The following is a 19,195-nucleotide window of genomic DNA, read 5'->3' as shown; positions in this document are numbered from 1 at the left end:
GGAGTTGCAGGTAATGCAATAGTGCTGTTACAAATAGTTGTGCTTTATTCTGAAAGTTATACCTAACTAAGATAAAACTCCTTCGAGCTCTCCTAGTTAAATCAGTTTAAAAAAAAAAAAATCAAACCAAACAACAAAACCTAGCAGTTACAGACTAAGATAGTTCTTGGTTTTCTAGAAACAAATCATTGAGATTTCCTTTCCAACAATACTTCTGAAGCACAGATAAAATGGCTTCCTGTCCCAGGGTTTCCTGTATCCATGGCAACCTGACTTCAGGCACTTCTTTCTTAGTTTCCTGAGCAAACTGCTGCAAACCCTGGGGCAAAAATGTGAGTGCTGTAGTACGCAGCAATACTGCCTTTCCAAAGGTTTCACAGATAAGTGTAGTCAGTCAGCTTATAACTTAGTCCAGTGGACTGCCAACAGCAAAATAACGGAAACAATGAACTTCAGATTTGGGGTAAGGAATTGCTTTTATTTATTTTAAATGTAACTCAGCTTTATAAAAGTAAAATTCAAATTGTCAGTGAGCTGCCAGTGAAAGCTAACTTGTTTACAGTTGGCATTTCTACCTGAATGCTTTTGAAACATTTCTTAGTGATGGTTAACTATAAGAAATAGTTGATAAATAGTATTTTTAATTTAATAGAAGCTGTTATTTTGACAGCTTAGATGCTTTTATGCTGCAGCCAATTAAATATTTTCTGGCTATGTTGGCAGTACATTTATTTAATTGTCTATTTACTTGGAAAAGTTTTTTCTGTGTAGTTCAGTTAGTCAGTTTAAGTTTTAAACTGCTTTTTGGCATGAAAGGATAATATGTAAAATACCAATCTTGAGAGCAATGCTAATATTTTAAAAACTGTACACATAGATTTAAATAATTAATAGTAATTAATAAATATAATGAATATATTTGAATTAATAATATTTATATACTTCTTTTTATCTCTAATAGTGAAGTCAGAGATGAGTAAGAAGGCCAAAGACAGGGATATGTGTGTTCTGCAAAGTTCTCCACCCTGCCCAGGAGCATTCCTGTATATATTTAATTGTTTTCTTTTGTTGCTGCTTCAGAAGGAGGCTTTTGGCTGTCCATCTGCTTGTCAGCTCTGCACAGGGAGACAAGTTAGCTGTCGTAATGCAGGGCTTTCAAGCATCCCTTGGAACCTTCCAGAAACAACAATTCTTGTTTATCTCAGTGGAAATAATATATCACATGTCACTCCAAATGGACTAAGAGGCCTTCAGAAGCTTGCTGCACTCTACATGGATAACTCCAGTATTTTGTATGTACACCCAAAAGCTTTTATGGAAGTCCCCAAACTGTGCTACTTGCATCTAAATAACAATAATATTAAACACCTGGATCCAGGAATCTTTGAAGGCCTTTCCAATCTTCATTGTTTATACCTTCAGAATAATCAAATAGCTTTTCTTCCCAGAGGATTATTTAGTGATCTCCTTTCTGTTAGGTATTTAACACTTCAAAGAAATCGTCTCAGTGTCCTTGGAAGTGGGACTTTCTTGGGAATGATAAGACTCCAAACACTAAACCTAGCCAATAATAAGATTTCATGGATATCAGATTCAGCATTTCATCATCTTGAAAATCTTGCATATTTGTTTCTTGAAGGTAACAACTTAACACTTGTGCCATCAAATGCTATTGGAAGGCTCAAAAATCTTGAAAGACTTTCTTTGTCTCACAATCCCATTGGATCAATTCAGCCTTTTGCATTTAAGGGACTTAACAAGCTTAGATATCTGTCTTTGAAAAATGTCAAGCTAAAATGTATTGCTGTAAATGGATTTTTTGGATTAAACAACCTTAGCCAGCTAATCTTAAGTTATAATGATTTAGAAAATATAAATTCCAGCACTTTTACTTTATTGAACAATTTAATGTATCTACAGCTAGACAGAAATAAAATAGCCACTATTAGCAATGGTACCTTTAAAAAAATGGGGCAGTCACTTAAAGTACTCAGTTTAGCATTTAATAATATCACAGAGTTACAACCTGAAGTGCTCAAGCCCTTAGTATCTTTAACTCATCTACAGGTAAGTTCTAATCCTTGGAACTGCAGCTGCAAAATGCTTGGGTTACTTAATTGGCTAGCATCATCTCTTGTTTCTGCAAAAATCCACTGTCAGAATCCCCAGAGTATGCGTGGGAGACCTTTGCATTATATGAAGTGGGCTCGGTTTTCAAACTGCATTGGCCCCACAGCCGGCTTGGGCTCTACCCCGAGTCTGGGATCCTTCGGGGTGCGTCACAGCACTACCGCTGTGATGATGGCCTGGCATAAAGGCAACAGGCACAACACACTGGAACAGTTTGTCAGTGCAGAAACTAAATATGTTACTTTCTGGGAAAGAGCTACATCTACATCTTCTACCCCATTGCCCTATGACAAATATGCTGTTGAAATTCCATCACAGGCAACTACAGTATTATCAACATTACCAGTGCAAATACCAGCAGAAATTATACCTTCTAATAGAACTGTAGAAGGAGAACAGTTATTTACAACAGATGCTGCTCCTGTATCATTAAAAACAACCCTGATTTGTACACAACAGGTTGAAAAGCTGAATCAAGCTTTTGACATTTTACTAGCCTTTTTCATTCTGGCTTGTGCTGTTATCCTGTTCTTAACCTGTAAAATTATTCAGTTTAGGCAGAAACTAAAGGTGCTGGAAAACTCAGGGGAAAAGAGTATAGAATATTATGGCTTTTATCAGCCTGGCAGATACAACATAACTGACTCAGTGCAGTCCCTAACTCAGAAATCAGTGGGACATTCAGAACTGGATCAAATAAGGCTGCTCAAGCGAACAGCATCAGAAAGTCAGGCACAGGTCATCTTGTTTGAACATTCATCATTGTAATTTAACTCATTTGATTTAGTGTTAACTGTCATATGAAAGGTCAAGAAATCAAGAACTCAATTTTGTAAAAATACTTCCACTGATTAAAATCAACTGCTTGATAGAACTGTGGAAAATGGCACAATTGGGTTCTGCATCATCATTTGCTTCCTGAATGTTTTCAACTTTATGGATTATTTCATTATATGTCATTTAAATCTGACATGGATAAGTTTATTAACCTCAGTCCCTATTTGTAGGAATCTTTCACCTATGGCTCAAGTATACATGCAGTATAAAGTACCCTGTAATTTATTTTGCTTAATAATGATGTAAATTCCTATAGAAATTCCATAGCTATTGTGAAGCAAGCAAGACATCAGTTCTTAGTAGGATCACAAAGCCAAGAAATCTTGGAGAATGAGAAAACAGTGCTTCATGTGTTTATTGTAATAGAGTTTGTACTCTTCCTCTATTAAATAAAGCGCAGTAGAAAAAAGTACATTTACAGCTAGCATGTTCAAACTCTTGAGTAAGAGAAAAATTTAAAACTATACAAATTCTATTAATACCTATAGCATATTTTACTATACGAAGTTGTGTGTTCAGTCTGTGTAATGAATATACTAAATATAAATTTATGTAAATATAAATAAATATAGAAATATATAAATAAAAATATTTTTTATTAGTGTGTATCTGTATCATTTTAAAAAATACCCCAAACTGGAGTTAAGAAAAACTAAATTTCTGTTGAAATTTACCAAAGTTCAATGACCAAATTTATTATGTCTAAGACATAATTACCTTAGACACTGGTTAATTATTGTCAATAAAAGATACTTTGGCATCTACGTAGTAATATTTTGAGGGACGTTTTAGCTAGATAAGAGGTACAAATTGAAGAAATACACTACACTGTAAATACATAATGCTAAATTAATGGCTGAAAACATTTACGTATTTGGTTTATATTTGGAAGTGTTAGGTCAAGGTATGTGTTCTTAGTGAAGGCTTCATCTTCAAATACAGATATTTTCTTATATAGTTTGCATTTAACTTTTTACTTCTGTTTCAAATATTGGTGTTCTGTTATTATCAGGTTATGTCTAGTATGTTGTAGCTTTATTTTCAACCCGAATTTCTGCGATTTTTTTTTTCCTGGTTGTTACTTCAGTAATTCATACTTTATTCAGGAATTAAAAGTCATAAAACTATGTTCCAAATAGTCCAATATTGTAAAATTTTCAACTAATGGGACTTAGTTTTGTAGATACTGTTTATCTTCTCCAAGTGTGTGCCCTAAGATTTCAGCCGTGTTGCTTATAAGTTACACAGTTTACAGTTAGAGCATTTTCTTCAAGAAAAAATGGGGAACAATGCTTTAACAGACTTTCCTCCATGGTGTTGATTTAAGTTGTGTAGAAGAATGTTGCTGTTCCAGGCTTCAGCCTGGACCCTGTGGTGTTCTCCAGCTGAGCCAGAACTGCCCTCAGCATTCTTATTCTATCCCCTCTCTTTCCTGCTCGTGTAACTCGTGCGTATCCAGGCTGTGCAGCTCCCAGTTATCCTGTTTGTCCATCTGCAGTTCTTTTCCAGAAGGGAAAATTTATTATCTGCTACCAGGACATGCATAAATCTTGACTGCTCTGAATGGGTGTGAATGTGCAAGTGTGCCTTCACTGTTGTTTGTTAGTAATGTAATGAAATAATACTGTATTTAACTGTAATTTACTGTATAATAGATCAAATACTTCTAGGGAACACTTTGGACAAAAGCTTGAACTGTTTTGTACTACCTGAGTAGAAACTATTTTTTAAAATAATTTTCTAACTTAAGATCAGATGTTAAATATAATGGGCAAATGCTTTTAAGAAGGGAAAACACTGGATGTAATCTATGCACTTTTTTCCAGAGGCTAACCCTTCAGTCTCTTCCTCTTTAACCCATTTTTGTTACTTTATGTCTGTCCTACATAATTCCTTGTGATAAATGTTAATTTTGTTTTCATTTAGTAACAGCTGCACAATCAATGGTTGCACAGTAGTAGGTTCAGCAATTTTATGTGCTATATTTCTAAATTTTTAATTTTACATGGGCACCTTCAGAAATAATGGACTTCAAATGCAATAGAAACTAGTTAAGTTTTTCTTGCTAAAAATGCTGCTATGCCTTTCTTACAGAGGAGTTTTGGGTGTGCACAAAGGTTGAAACTGAATAAACTTAAAGAAATGTGGCAGGGAGCAGCTGTTATTTTAGGCTCTGGTTTCCTACAGAAAGGCATGAGAGGTTCTCTCAGAAGGTGCATCTTTTTCACTGACAAGCTGTTGTGGGAGTTGTTTGCCAAGTATGAGTCTCACCATCTGTAGATGGAGCATGAAAGGAAACTGGTGTTGTAGCTGTTTGTGCAAGCTGAGTTGGAGCAGTTGAAAGCCATCCTTTGGAGTGGAGACATTCTCTAATATCCAGCTTGCCAACACAAGGATCAGACTGAAAAGGAACTGAGAGATTTATTATGCAGTTGTGAGGGAAATGCCTTTTTTTTTAGCAGTCAGTATCTTTTGTATTTAAATGTTCACTCCAGGAAACTGACCCTTTCATGTATATGTGTGGTTCATATGTCTATTAAAATCATTAGGGAATACATTAGAAGACTTAGTTGAGTCTGCCCTCATGAAGCAAAGTGGTGCTTCATGAAGATCAGGTTTATGGTCAGTCATAGGACTCCCCTTGAAAGATTGTCTTAGCTGCTGCTTTACTGCTATAGGAGTTCCTTAGTACTGTGCAGCTCCTAAGGGGTGTTGGTGTAATAATCATTTACGTCACTTACAGTATGTGCAAAGTAATCTCTATTTGTCCCGCTCCACCTCTTTCCTTGGCTGAGATAAGAATAAAGAATTAATTAAGCTTTCTCAATATGTACACTAGTAAAGATATGAAATGAAACTCTTCTTGGTGTTTATTGCTTCATCCTGGTGAATGTAGAAAAGCAGAAAACATTTTCTCTTTCTTTTAATCTCCAAAAAAGTATTTTTTCTCCCTCTCTGAGGGATGTGCAAAGCAGATAGGGGGTCCATTTTATTTAGGCACCACTAAAAATTTGTCAAGACATGTTTTAACATGGTGATAGAGCTTTATCTACAGTAGTTAGCTATATAATTGAAGTAAAATTTTGAATTTTCACATAAAACCTCAGGATAATAAAAAAGTTGTATATGTAGCTGAGTGCATTAGAAATTATAGACAGAATGAAAAAAAAATCCTGCCTTTTTTTTCAGAACAGATGTGGTCTGTGTTGTCCTATGCAAAGCTTTTATTCTTTTATCTAAAAAGTATGCAAAGTTTGAAATAGAAGGTTTGAGTTTATTCATATGGAAGCTGCACTGAATGCTAAATTTTGTTTTTGTTACTGGTAAGGTGAATTTTATTAACAGGCAGCATAAAATATCCTTTCTGTAATAAAAAGAAAATATAGTCATTGTATCTTTGAAACTGGGTTATGGAGTGTTTTAGGTCCTAATTGTGGGTCTTTTATTTTTGCTGCATACCAAATGAGGCTTTGTCCCAATAATTTAGGAAAACTGCATAGTTATAAAACCAGTTACAGCCTGATGCTTTTGTTTGTTTCACTGCTAATCTGGATTATATGCAATTCAAGGGGGGAACTGCTTAAATGCTGCCTTCCTCCAGGTTTAAGATTTTAGTATGAAACATATTAACTGTTTGAAAATTCATCTGAATACAGCGTTTGTCTTCTTTGAATCTGCTCATATGACTTCTTAATTATTTCTTGAAATAAGCAGGCTAATTTTAGTCTCTTTGAAAAGGTATTACATTGAGTGGCATGACTTGCTTTCTCATCTATGAAAATAAGACCTGATGTATTTTATATTGCCACTGAACTTTAATTGAGATTTCATTTTTTAAAGCATGAGTCTATGGAATCTTTATTTTTCACATGCATGTGTCTTCTTTTCTAGAAATAGTTGCACTGTTTAATAGCTCCATGCTTGGTAAATATTTCAGTGGGTTTTTGGTAGAAAGAAACTGTATGTCCCATTTAAAGGGGTGACACTGACCATGCCATAATTATGCCTCTCCTGATGGGAGAGATCTTTTAAAGTCCTTGCCAGGGGTTTGAGAGACAAACGGGACTCTCAGCCTTCGCTACTTCTTGATAGTTGTTTATTAAATCTTACCAGAGAAACAGTCTCTAGCATGATCCAGACATAGCACAAAGCAGAGAATGCAGGAGAAAAGCCGAATTATCAAGATTAAACTGCCTTTTTAAAGGTAAATCAACCAATGGTTACTAAAAACGTACATTATTTTTACTTCTCTACCAATTATTTAGTAACACAGCCAGGAACTGCAGAATTCTTTGTCCAATCATCCCAAACCACTTTTACGGCAGAGTATGGAGTAGATGAAGAAGAAGGAGGAGGAGGTTTGGAGAACAACAACAATCCTCCATTTTGATGTTTTTTGCTTTTATTTATTTACTACATTAACAAACCCAAAACCTCTAAATTTTTCACCCTGTGAGAATCTTACATAGTAGCCTATCACCTAATTTACACTAGTGTAATTTCTAATTCTTCTCTAAGAGTAGGCAGTTTTTTCCAAGGACGAAGGTCAAAAACAGTGTTGTTCAGTGGGATAAAACCCTTCAAAACAGGCAGAGAAATATTCTCTGCACTCTGGGTTCCTGCAAGGGGGAAAAAAGAAAGGGGAGAAAACTGCAGGCAAGCAGTTTGAAAGGTGTTCTACATACTTTGTTTTCCTTAAAAAAAAGAAAAACTGTCATGAATCTTCCACTAAAGAAAGAAGTGAAATACTATTTCTCATTTATATCATAAAGTAAGAATATCCTTTCCAAGAAATTAATGATTTCCCTATGTGCTTTTGAGGGATTACCAAGAAAAATGTTTTTGCCCCTCTGCTCTGCTCTGACAAGACCCCACCTGGAGTGCTGCATCCAGCTCTGGGGCCCTCAATATAAGAAGGACAGGATACTTCCGGAGCAAGTCCTGAGGCCACAAGGTTGATAAGCGGAGTGGAGCACCTCTGCTATGAAGACAGGCTGAGAAAGTTGTGGCTGTTCAGCCTGGAGAGGAGAAGATTGTGTGCAGATCTCACAACAGCCTTCCAGTATCTGAAGGGGCCTACAGGGAAGCCAGAGAGGGACTGTTCCTTCAGGAACTGTAGTGATAGTATAAGGGGGAATGGCTTTAAACTTAGAGTAGGTTTTGATTAGATGTCAGGAAGAAATTCTTTACTGTGAGGGTGCTGAGGCACTGGAACAGGTTGCCCAGAGAAGCTGTGGATGCTCCATCCCTGCAAGTGTTCAAGGCCAGGTTGAAGCTTTGAGCAGCCTGGTCCTATGGCAGGAGGGTTGGAACTAGGTGACCTTTGAGGTTCCTTTCAACCCAAACCATTCTGGGATTCATGAAACTTGGAAGGAAGAAATAATACAGGTAGTGGACAGCAACCTCTATTATTAAATAGTGCGTATGAATGGGGCATAGTTTACTTTTCCAGGGTGCGAAATGTTCACATTTGTTCTCAGTTGAATGGCTCTTGTCTACTATTGACGTGAATCTGAGGGCAGCTTGTTGGAAAATATTAACCTTACTCATGTTGGAAAACACTAACCGTGTTAATGGCATTTTCCTAGAGATGTGTTTCAAAGAGGAGGATGAGGCAAAAGAGTCTTAATGGGAGGTGTGCTAGGCAGGACCTCTGACTTGGTGAAGAAACCTGCTGTGTCTTGGAGGGTTCATTGTGCAGGCAGCTGAGGTACTGTTCAGCTTTCTCAGCTGTGCTGTGAAGTCAGTAGGTTGTTTGCTTGCTGTCTGCAGAACCTCACAGGGATTCAGTCTCACAACATGTTATACTTTGCTCTTCTGAATGTGATTGGCAAAGGAGTGTCTTTTAAAATACATAGCTGACAATCAGGCAGTAAAAATTATGTCAGTTTTCATGTTGTGGAAATCAGGAGTTGCAAGACTGATGATACAAAATACACTTCAGATCCTGGCATACAACAGTAGCTGAATTTAAAAAGCAGAAAAAAACTAATCCCTTTGAAACAAATGATCATGAGTGAAATTACAATTTTATCAAAACAAATATAAAGAAATATTTTCTATGCTTTGTATTCTAACTTCATAAGCACTTTTTCCAAGGCATCTATTGCTATATAACTGTTTGTCATATGTGTAAAATTCTGTTGTGTGTCTGACAAGAAATTTTTCAAAAGCAGTTGCTATTGTATAAGAAGCTACAGTTTATGCATGTCTTCAGTTTTCATCCCAAATAAGAAAAGGAAATGGAAGAATATTAAGAAATTGATGTGTCAGTGTTAAAACAATGATCAGTTACAATCAAACTACAATATATGAACTTTGTGTTCAGTGCCTGTAAGTAAATGGAATGTGTCTGCTTCTGCATCTGCCTCTTAGGGAGCAGCAGCATCTTTTTGGGAGAATTAAGCCTGAAATCCAAATGGAGCAGTAAGGTGCTTCAGTCAATGGCAGTCCCAGGAAAAGAGTTGTAGTTTACCATCACCAGTTAGGTCCTTTCTCTTTCTTTGCTGCATGTAGCTAGAGGTATTCCTGAGATGAACATCCTTTCACTTGCAGTTTGTCTTTACCCTTTCGCAGTTCCCAGAGTAGGAGTCCAAGAACCAAGGTTCCACAATAGCATGTCTCTGGCATTAAATCCACAGCGGCAGGAAATGGAGCAGAAGCAGCAGTTGGCTGCTTTCCATTAACTAGCACCTGGTGGCACCGACTTTATCCATCATGGGGAGATCATGTTTCTATACCCTTACCCTACAGGCACATCCTTTCTTGAGGCAGGGGCAAATGTAAATATGTTTAGTGCAATTTTGGGCATTGTGGACCTATCTAGGCCTTCAGGTCATGCTGAGTAAAGGTGCTCATGCCTTTTAAGTCCCAAGTGATACGTATCAGCCCTTTGCATTAGTGTTAAATAGCCTTGTGTGTCAAATGGCAGGAGGTGCCTGTGTTTAAACAGATAAATCCTGTCTGATCTTGCTCTGTACAGTCAGGAAAGTGACATTCCTGTAGAACTGGGTGTGTGCAGGGTTTTTCCACCCTCTCTGAGGAGTTGGCTGCCTAAGAGGGTGAAGAAATACTGGTAAATAGGGGAGTGTATCTTCTTTACAAGCAGCCATTGCTCAGGGGTTGTGTAGGTTTATGCATTGAATAGTGACAGTAGAAAATGTGTAAATGTGTTGGGAATAGAAGCTACTACTCTCTTCCCTGCTGGCAGGAGCATGCCCTTCCCACTCAGTTCTTGACTCCTGTGCTAATGTTTATTTTCTTCTATTCCATTTGCAGTTACTTCTAGGTTTTCAGTGCCACATTACATTTTATTATATTTAAGAATAATGTTTCTTGTGTATTTTGAAGCCTTTTTGTAATTAAAGAAAAATACTGAATTAGTTGCTTGATAGCATGCTCAGCTAAGCAGTAAGCAAGGAAAATACCTCTCAGTAAATGTACTCTACAGCTGAGCAAATTTCCTGTGCAGTTCCTTTAGCTAAGTCACTTTCCTGTTCTTTCCCAATGTTATCCAAAATAAATTTTGTTCTTTTACAGTGTTATCCAAGATAAATTTTGTGGTATCATCAACATTTCAGTGGAAGGACTGCACGATGTTATGACTGAAGATTCTGAAACAGGAACATACAAAGAGTAAGCAGAACATCTAATTTTGTTGGGTTTAACAGTAGCAATACTGTTTTATATGAAGTGTTTTGATTTGAAAAATCTGTAGGCAATTAAAACGTGCTTGTTAGAGTTCTGTTTCCTCAAGAGTGCGTATTTTAGGAAGACAGGAAACTTTTGGTCTTAAAAGAGAACAATTGCAATGGGGAATGAGTGCTTAAAATGACAGTATTTTTTTATATTGTCCATTAAGTTATCTACTAAATGATGTCTTAAAACATTCATATGCTTAGATTTGCTTTTTGCTTACTTGATAAAATTTCAATACAACAAGCTTGTGTGTTGATAGGGACCACCCTAGCTCAGAGGTAGCTCAGAGTTTCTTTGAGTATGACATGAACCTTATGTGAGTTTAGCTAGTGTACAATATTTCATGTCCTGGAGAACTTGAAAGCATATCCCACAAGGACAGTTCTCCAGTTGTTCCATGTAACACATGTGCTGCTACAGGATATATCTCAAAAGACAGTTTCCCGAGCTAGGAGCAGGAGCTTGCTTGTGGCAGGAAGGTGTTGGGGGTGTCCACAGTGCTATGCCTCCCAGCACCGCACTCATTCATCTCCTGAAGGTTCTCTGGTTACTGGTGGTAGTCCATCAAAGCTGGAAAAAAAAAACAACCTAATGAATAGTAAGATATTTTTTGGACAGAGATCTTAATGTCATTTTTATCTCTGTAATGATTATACACTTTTAGAATGGAGAGTTGTAAAACATTAAAAACAGATGCCCTGCAGGATATTCTTACAGACAGTATATGCTAATAATAGAATTTATGGATGCTCTGATGCTAAGAATCAAACATTTTCTTTCTGATCATTACATGCTGAAGGAACAGACTGTATCTGAGCTAGTTAATTAACTGCTTAAGGGGATGTTTGCTGCCACTGAAACCAGGTGGCACAGAACAGCCAGAATGCAATGTATTAAGTTCTTCTCCACTTTGAACAGGTGGTACGCACACAGCTGTGTGTTGAGAACAGTCCACGCTCACGCTGAGCCTGAACTGTGCCTAAGAACTGCTTGCCAAAGTACTTCCCACCAAACTCTTGACTCTCAGTAAAGAAGATGTAACTCCAAAGTCTGGGAATATGCAAAATGTCTGGCACTGTGTTTTGTTTACCATTGGAGACAATGTTACAGAGTCCCTTTTATTTCTAAACATGTTGCTTTGCCAGCACTTGTTGAAAAGAGTTCTCACTGAGAAATAAATAAACTTCATCTTAGTTTATTTCATATTTTAAGCCTGAAGGCTTGTAGAACTTGTCACTACTTTTCCGAACTCTGGGCATTGTTTTTACTTCATAAAATATAGCCACACTGAACCAAGGACGTACTTATGTTGACAGGTACTGAAAGAGCTGTTTGAAAGAGTCTGACACTTGTGTAATATATTTTGACATCATTTGGAAGTAAAGTGAGAGCAGTCATCTGAAATCATGTGCATTGTTGTGGCTCTCCAGACTGAAGAAGAATGGCTTAAATCCACACTGGTTCAGAAAAAAGATAATGTATAGTCCACTGATTATCATATTAGCTAGTTATTGTAGTGCAGGAAATCTAATGATGTGTGTGTTTAACACAGGAAGATCAAGGCTGAAGCAATATAGAACTTCAGCCACTGAAGGATGAAGAGAGGGTAAACATGTACAGGGAAAATTGTAAACAACAGCAATGGCTTAAGTGGCTTAACCACTTTAAATGACTACATTTAAACTGGGATTTTAAAGAAACTGTTGTAGTTAAAGCAGTGAGATTTTGGAAGAGGTAAAAGTCTTGTCATGTTTTAGATTTAGATTGGATTTTAATCAGGTTATGGAAATGTTTATACTATCTTACAATACAAAGGGGTTACACTCAGGTTTCCTAGTGTTCATGTTTCTCATTGTAGGGATAATTACAAGAGAGCTTTACAAACCTCATATATTTTGGAAAGGGGAGCATTCCATTGCTCTGGTCTTGTCTCACCAATACCCAGATTTTTCCGAATTTTATCATCATCTCTTCTTTTATTCTCTCCTCTCCTTGTGTTTTGAATTTTATGGTACCTAAAATTTATGAAGGTCTGAAAAAGTTAAGTCGATCTTGTATGTTTTGATAGTTGACATTTTTATCTCCTTTTCCTTTAATAAACTGAGATGTAAGCAGCCATTTGTGAGCAGAGGAGATATGCAATTAGCTGTATTATTTTGAAATAACTAATCCCTTTACTAGAAATGGCTTCTGTGTTAGCATTTGACTCTGCTTGCCATGGTCTTTGGCAAGTGTTTCATACAGCTCTAAACACATGTTAATGGTAAACTAACTATGTAAACAGAGTAAGTCTGAATATTTTCATGTAAAATCATGTAATACCACGTAAAAAAATCACAACCGTTTTTTCATTTTAGTAACTTCAAAATGGGTTATTCATCTTAACTGATGGAGCATTTCACATGCTAGTGGAATGCAGCAATTAAAAATGTGCAGGACTGAAAATGAGCAATAATCTGCATCTGTCTTGGTGCTTTGTAATATGTGAATTATGTGTCCTTCGTGTCTTAAATCATACCTGATGCATGGTGGCAAGTAGTCATTGCCTGAGTATTTTTTAAATCCTTTTGGTTTTTAAGGTAGAAATTCCAGGAAAAGATTTGATAAAGTGGTGGAATATTTGTCAATTCTTTCAGCATAGAGCATGTAAAGAGAATGAAAGGCATGTTTGCTACAGGAAAGCTTTTGTCAGTGCCTTTATAAAGTCCATTCAGACTGTTTCAACAGACAGGAAAACCTCTGACTTTCAAACTGGGTCTTTTTCTTCATATTTTCTGGTTTTATACTTACTTCAAAAATAATAGTTATAATAGTTAAAATATGGCTGTACTTGCCAACTGAGGGTGAAGCAAAACAAAAAATGAGTTTAAAACCTTTGTTCAGTGTCCTGCAGATTTTATTGCAGAACCAATAGCACTGTCCTTGTAAGTTTCCAGGTCCTTTTGTTAAAGATCTCACAGAAAAACATGAATGCCATGAGACATCTTTGCAATCTTTGTATATGTACCACTTTGACTTAGCATAGAGTGCTTGTCTAGCACTTTCTTGAAAAGGGGGGAAAATTCTTGCTAGGAATAGTAGGTTTTTCTATATTATTTTCTTTAAAGCCATATGTAGTCTGTTTTATATGTGCACAAATGCATTTTTAACCCACAACTTAAGCTACAATATGGAGGATAACTGAGATTGTTACATGGTTAGAGGTGACAGAGAACATGCATTCAGGCTTCATTAGATTCACTGTTCTCAGAAAAAAATTACTTTTTATTAGATTGCCTGACTTTCAGAAAACTCTCTTATCTGTTCTGTGTTTTCAAAAGTGCTTTAAAATTATTTTTAATGGTAGTATATGTTAAAACAGTTCTTATTCCCATTTTTAGCTGCATGTTAATGTCTCATTTTGAAGAGCCGAAGGTTACAGAAGATGAGGAACCTCCCACAGAACAAGATAAAAGGAAAAAAATGGTAAGTTTTGGATCTGTTATTCAGTCATAGACCTGATTATGTGCTTCACTTATGTTACACTAAATTGTTTTTAGGTTTGGTTGATCTATTGTTCTTGGAAAATTCATCTTTTGGATCAAAAAAAGAAAATTTAATGCCAAACCTTGCAACAACAGCACTTATGCTTCTGCTTTCCTTTTGCATCTTGGTAACTGTTATCAAAATAAACACCATCTGTTCACAAAATTTAAACATTACAATACTAACACAATATAGAAAGAATTTATTGAAAAAACCAGAGAGCTAAACTTTATTGAAATGTCATGGCAGGCTAAATTTCTCATATTTAAAAGAATTCATGTGCTTGCATAGAATTTTTTTCTAATGTAAAGAACTCTTGCAAAGAAGCCAGTGTATACTTGTGGTTTGTTAGTAGATTTTTCTTTTAAATACTAATAAATATATAGGAATATATTTATAAAAGCAATATAAAAAAATATATCTATATATTTAAAAATATGCAAAAATACTTCCATATTATTCTGCTATTAGAGATGCCTTAAGAGAAATTCCTAGTGACTTGCAATTTCAGATTTAAACAAAATGCAGAAATATTTTCTGTGGTCCTTAAAAATGTATTACATAGTTCTGTAATTGTTACTCTTAAAAGCATCTCTGGACTCTGTTAAATTATCTTCTTGCTTGTGGGCTTAAATTCTAGCTGTTTGTTGCAGAGTTATAGTACTTATTCTTAGTGGTTTTGAATAATCTCTCAATATAGATATATAATGTATATATGATTATCAATAGGGATCAATATATATCTCTATATCAACAGGGAGAAGGATGTTTTGTTTGTTAATCAGATTTAAAAAGCAAAGTAAATTTAAATCTACAATGCTTTTTTGTTCCTAGTTTTATTTGAATATAGTCAGACTTCATTGCTGCCTGGCTAAAGTTTTAATGGCTTTGTTGCAGATGTTAATTTTTCAGTTGCAGGTTAACTTCAATATTTTGGATATATGTTGAGGAATTTAGACTTGTTAGATTTGCTATGGACTACCTTCAGTGTGGGTATGTCAGGCAAAATGAAAAGCAGGGTACACTGAATTATCCTGTATCATTAAAGGATACAACACACCATATATTGTCAATGAACACAGTCATAGCGAGGGAACTGTTCTGGGAATCACACGTGATACAGAGTTATTGGCCATTTGCATGAAGATAAATGTGCTTTGATAAGGAGGAGCTTCACCAAACTGATAACAACACCACAACGAAGGTCTTGGTTTACTTCCCTTGCATATATCTTCCTTTGCATATCACTTACCTTTTTTCTCTTAGGAATTGCTTGTGATTTGTTCCTCGTCTGCTCTTTAACAGTAGGCTTAAAGACCTTTTTTCAGCCTTTGTTTTCTTGGAAGGTTTACAGAGAATAAATAATCATACATGAACATCAAAGCTTCATTTTCGTTTTGGATTTCAAAGTCTAAATTTTAACTATTTCCATGGTTGCTGTGTTTTCTAGATTCCTAAGCATTATGGAAATCCTTTGTTTTTCTCCTTTCAAGCCTCCTTTGTAAGAGTAACTGTCTATTTTAGTCTTGTTCTTATATTTAGTTAATTTTTCCTGATATATTTCTGACTTAAGCCTTCTACACTGTCATTTTTTCAGCTAACTCTAGTATACACTATATTCTTATTCTTTCAAATGCAATTTCTTGCAGCTGTTAAAGCAAGTGGGCTGTAGTTGTTATGAATGTTTGCTATAAATTCATTCTGAATCCTAACTGAAAAAGCTCTGTATATAGCTTTGTAGATGGTGCAGAAATTGAGATGTGACACTTGGCTATTAATTTCAAAATTGTAGAGGTCCTTTGGGTAGGTCACTAGTAGCAGAAGTGTCAGATAATAATCAGAATTGTTAATCATGGCTTCGAAAGCACAGCTAGCATTTGATTTTAAAAACTGGATTAAAAACAAAACATCACCTGGGCCCATTCCTACCTACGTATGATGGAAGTTTCTTCCTCTCTGTAGGAGCACCAGTCCACACACCCACCTGAAAACTATAGTAGCAGATACCGCTGGTAAAGTAAAAGAGGGAACGAAAATGTAATGTGATAAGAAAATCAAGAACAACCTAAAGGGAATCAGCAAAACCTCTCAACTGTTTGCTTCAAGCCAGTGTTTACAACCCGTGAGGTGGAAGTTTCTTTAGTCCAGCCCCAAGGTGGGCACCTGTATCCAGTTTCAAGATCAATCTGTAAAGATAATGAAAAGCTAGTCAAATCCAGGTTTTCACTGAGCAGCATAAAGCACATTTCAATAGTATGTAGTTACTGGCCAAATTTTTATTTCCTGTCTGTAGCTGTTTTGACTAAGAAGCTGTTGGAATTTTCTGGTGTTTTTTTAACTGGAAAATAGATTTGTTTTGCCTTATCAGAATCAGGCACATTTCAATAAAACAACTATGGCCACATGCCTAGGAGCTCAGCATACATACTTAATATATAGTCCTTCGCCCGCTATGCTTACTCTTCTTCCAAACTTAAAATTTTGTTTGCTTAGTCAGTGAAGACTGCAGCTCTCTGTCTAATATTGTTGGCAAACTCATTATATCAAACTATTTCATTTGTTTTGTTAGTTCTGAATACAAGTTCCAGAGAAGTAGAGCGAAAGAAAATCAACTTTGTTGTTGTTGCAGGAAACTCTTTCATTTACTTGAAATCCTGATGGGACTATCTGAATGAAAACAAGTTAGTGTATTAACTCCTTAATTAGGTCTGAAGACTTCTAAGTCACATTTGGTTTACAGACAGTACTTGATGCTTCCAGCAGCAAGCATTAATCATACTACAGAAGTCCCTGCTGGTTTAGAGTGCTACTGCTTTGAATGGTGAGGGCCAGGGAGCAGAGTGAATATATGTGAGAGCAACAACTCTGCAGACACCGAGGTCAGCGAGAAAGGAAGGAGAGAAGGTGCTCCAGGTGCCAGAGCTGAGGTTCCCCTGCAGCCTGTGGTGCAGACCATGGTGAGGAAGCTGTGCCCCTGCAGCCCATGGAGGTCAGTGGGGGAGCAGAAATCCACCTGCAGCCCGTGTTGGAGCAGGTGGATACCCAAAGGAGTCTGACCCTGGGGGAAGTGCACACTGAAGCAGGCTTCTGTCAGGACCTGTGGGCACATGGAGAGAGGAGCCCATGCTGGAGCAGCTTGTTCCTGAAGGACTGCACCCTGTGGAAAAAAAGGGATCCACACTGGATTAGTTAGTTAGTGAAGGACAGCAGCCCATGGATGGACTCATATTGGAGAAGTTCATGGAGGGCTGTCTCCTGTGGGTGGGGCCCCATGATGGAGCAGGGTAAGAGTGTGAAGAGGAAGGAGCATGACAAACAACATGTGATAAACTGACTGCAGTCTCCATTCCCCTGTCCAGCCCCAAGCTGCTCCAGAGGAGGTAGAGAATTTAGTGTTAAAGTTGAACCCAGGAAGAAGGGAGGGGTGGGAAGAAGGTGTTTTAAGATTTAGTTTCATTTCTCATTACCCTACCCTGATCTGATTGGTGATAAATTAATTTCCCTGAGTCAAGGCTGTTTTGCTCATAGGAGAAACTGGTGAGTGATCTCTCTGTGTTCTTATCTCACCCCACAAGCCTTTTGTTATATTTTCTCTCCCCTGTCCCACTCAATCATACCCTCCAGTTGTGGAGGGTATGATTTAGTGGCTTTGGTCAGGGTCACAAGGATAAGAACACTTGTATTTAAATACCTGTTGTTCTGTGCAAAATTCCTTAGAGTAATTTTATACATGACTCTTCAGAGCTATGAACTTACAGAAACTAACTACAAATGCATTGTATGTCCTAAATTACGATTTTAGGTGAACAAATGCAAATCATTCAGAAACTGGTAGATTCTTTCCTGATCAAGGCAATCTTTTTTTTTTTAATTACAAAAGGATGCCAGTAACTTCAACAAATCTTGGTTAGAGTAGTTGTGATGCAGGAATTTTGTTAGAAAAGTCTATTATATTCTAGAGGTTCAAAATACATTTGCTAAAAAAACCCCTGCAGAGTACCAAACTATTACTGTGATTACTTCCCCTTTGAAAAGAGTGCAATGGTAAGAATAGGTAATAAAATGATCATGTTTTACCTTGAAACAGCAAAATAGTTTCCTGACCTTCCAGCATAAACAGTAGTGTTGTTTGGGTTTGACACTAAGATGAACGGATCACAGGTCTGCATTAATTGCCATTGATTTCAACATCCTACTTCTATATGATGCAGGAAGTACCAGGTGTCCCCATCTCCCATCCCCTTCCATCCAGCCTGGTGGACTGAGGGACAAATGCGGCATAACTATCGGTATCCTGAGCCCTGCCCACGTGTCCCACGTGTCTGCTGACACTGACATTTGCAATACATCCTCTGTCAATGTAGTCTCTTTTACCTATTTTTACTTCCATTAAAAGGCAGCTAATGTGGGAAAATAGTGACAAATATTCTGTCCTTCCCTTTCCAAAAGAAAATTGTATAATCCGGCTGGATTGATGAGGTTATAGATATCAGTACTGAAGTGTGTCTATTCTTTATACATATGAACATTTTATTTTGTCATGTGGTCTAAACAAGTTCAGCTTTTTCAGTGTTTTGTTTTCTAATAAAATAAAACTGACCATAGTGCATGCCATCACTAAAGTCCTTGGTAAGATCTGATCTGATTTTTAGGAATTACAGGAACCTCATTGAGCAGTAACTAATAAAGCAGCTTTAAAATTGTTTTATCTTGTAGAAGTGTGAAACCTTAAAGTGTAAGACGCATGATTTGACATGGTTTCAAATAGTTTTAAACTGATATTTGCCTTGATAATAATCAATTTGATCTTTGTTTTGCACAAGTTTTTCCTCTTGTTTCTCAAGTAAGTACAAAGAAAATAAAAGCAGATTTCTTTCTTGAGCTGTGGTTATAATCAAAATGCGTTAGTCATAGAATATTTTTTAATGCATTATTATATATTTTTCATTTACATGTTTTCCACAGCTTGCATTGAAGGACCCGGTACACACTGTGTCATTGCAGC

The 19,195-nt window shown here is 36.6% G+C and overlaps 2 protein-coding genes across 2 annotated transcripts in view; both read left to right on the top strand.

The window, feature by feature from the left end:
- Positions 1-19,195, top strand: part of IPO11 (importin 11) — an 81,661-nt gene that overhangs the window by 62,190 nt on the left and 276 nt on the right. Inside the window, 3 exon segments of the mRNA XM_017743798.1 lie at positions 10,507-10,602; positions 14,046-14,130; positions 19,156-19,194. Of these exon segments, the coding sequence (XP_017599287.1) occupies positions 10,507-10,602; positions 14,046-14,130; positions 19,156-19,194 (220 nt within the window).
- On the top strand, positions 78-3,568 carry LRRC70 (leucine rich repeat containing 70). The gene is made up of 2 exons (XM_008642842.2): positions 78-463; positions 962-3,568. Exon 2 carries the CDS (start codon positions 973-975, stop codon positions 2,896-2,898), a length of 1,926 nt encoding a protein of 641 aa, XP_008641064.1. The 5' UTR covers positions 78-463; positions 962-972; the 3' UTR covers positions 2,899-3,568.

The sequence above is a fragment of the Corvus brachyrhynchos genome, unplaced genomic scaffold, assembly GCF_000691975.1.
Source record: "Corvus brachyrhynchos isolate BGI_N302 unplaced genomic scaffold, ASM69197v1 scaffold310, whole genome shotgun sequence".
Taxonomy (NCBI): Eukaryota; Metazoa; Chordata; class Aves; order Passeriformes; family Corvidae; genus Corvus; species Corvus brachyrhynchos.
Note: the sequence above shows the minus strand (reverse complement) of the source record. Positions and strands in the feature narration are given on the sequence as shown.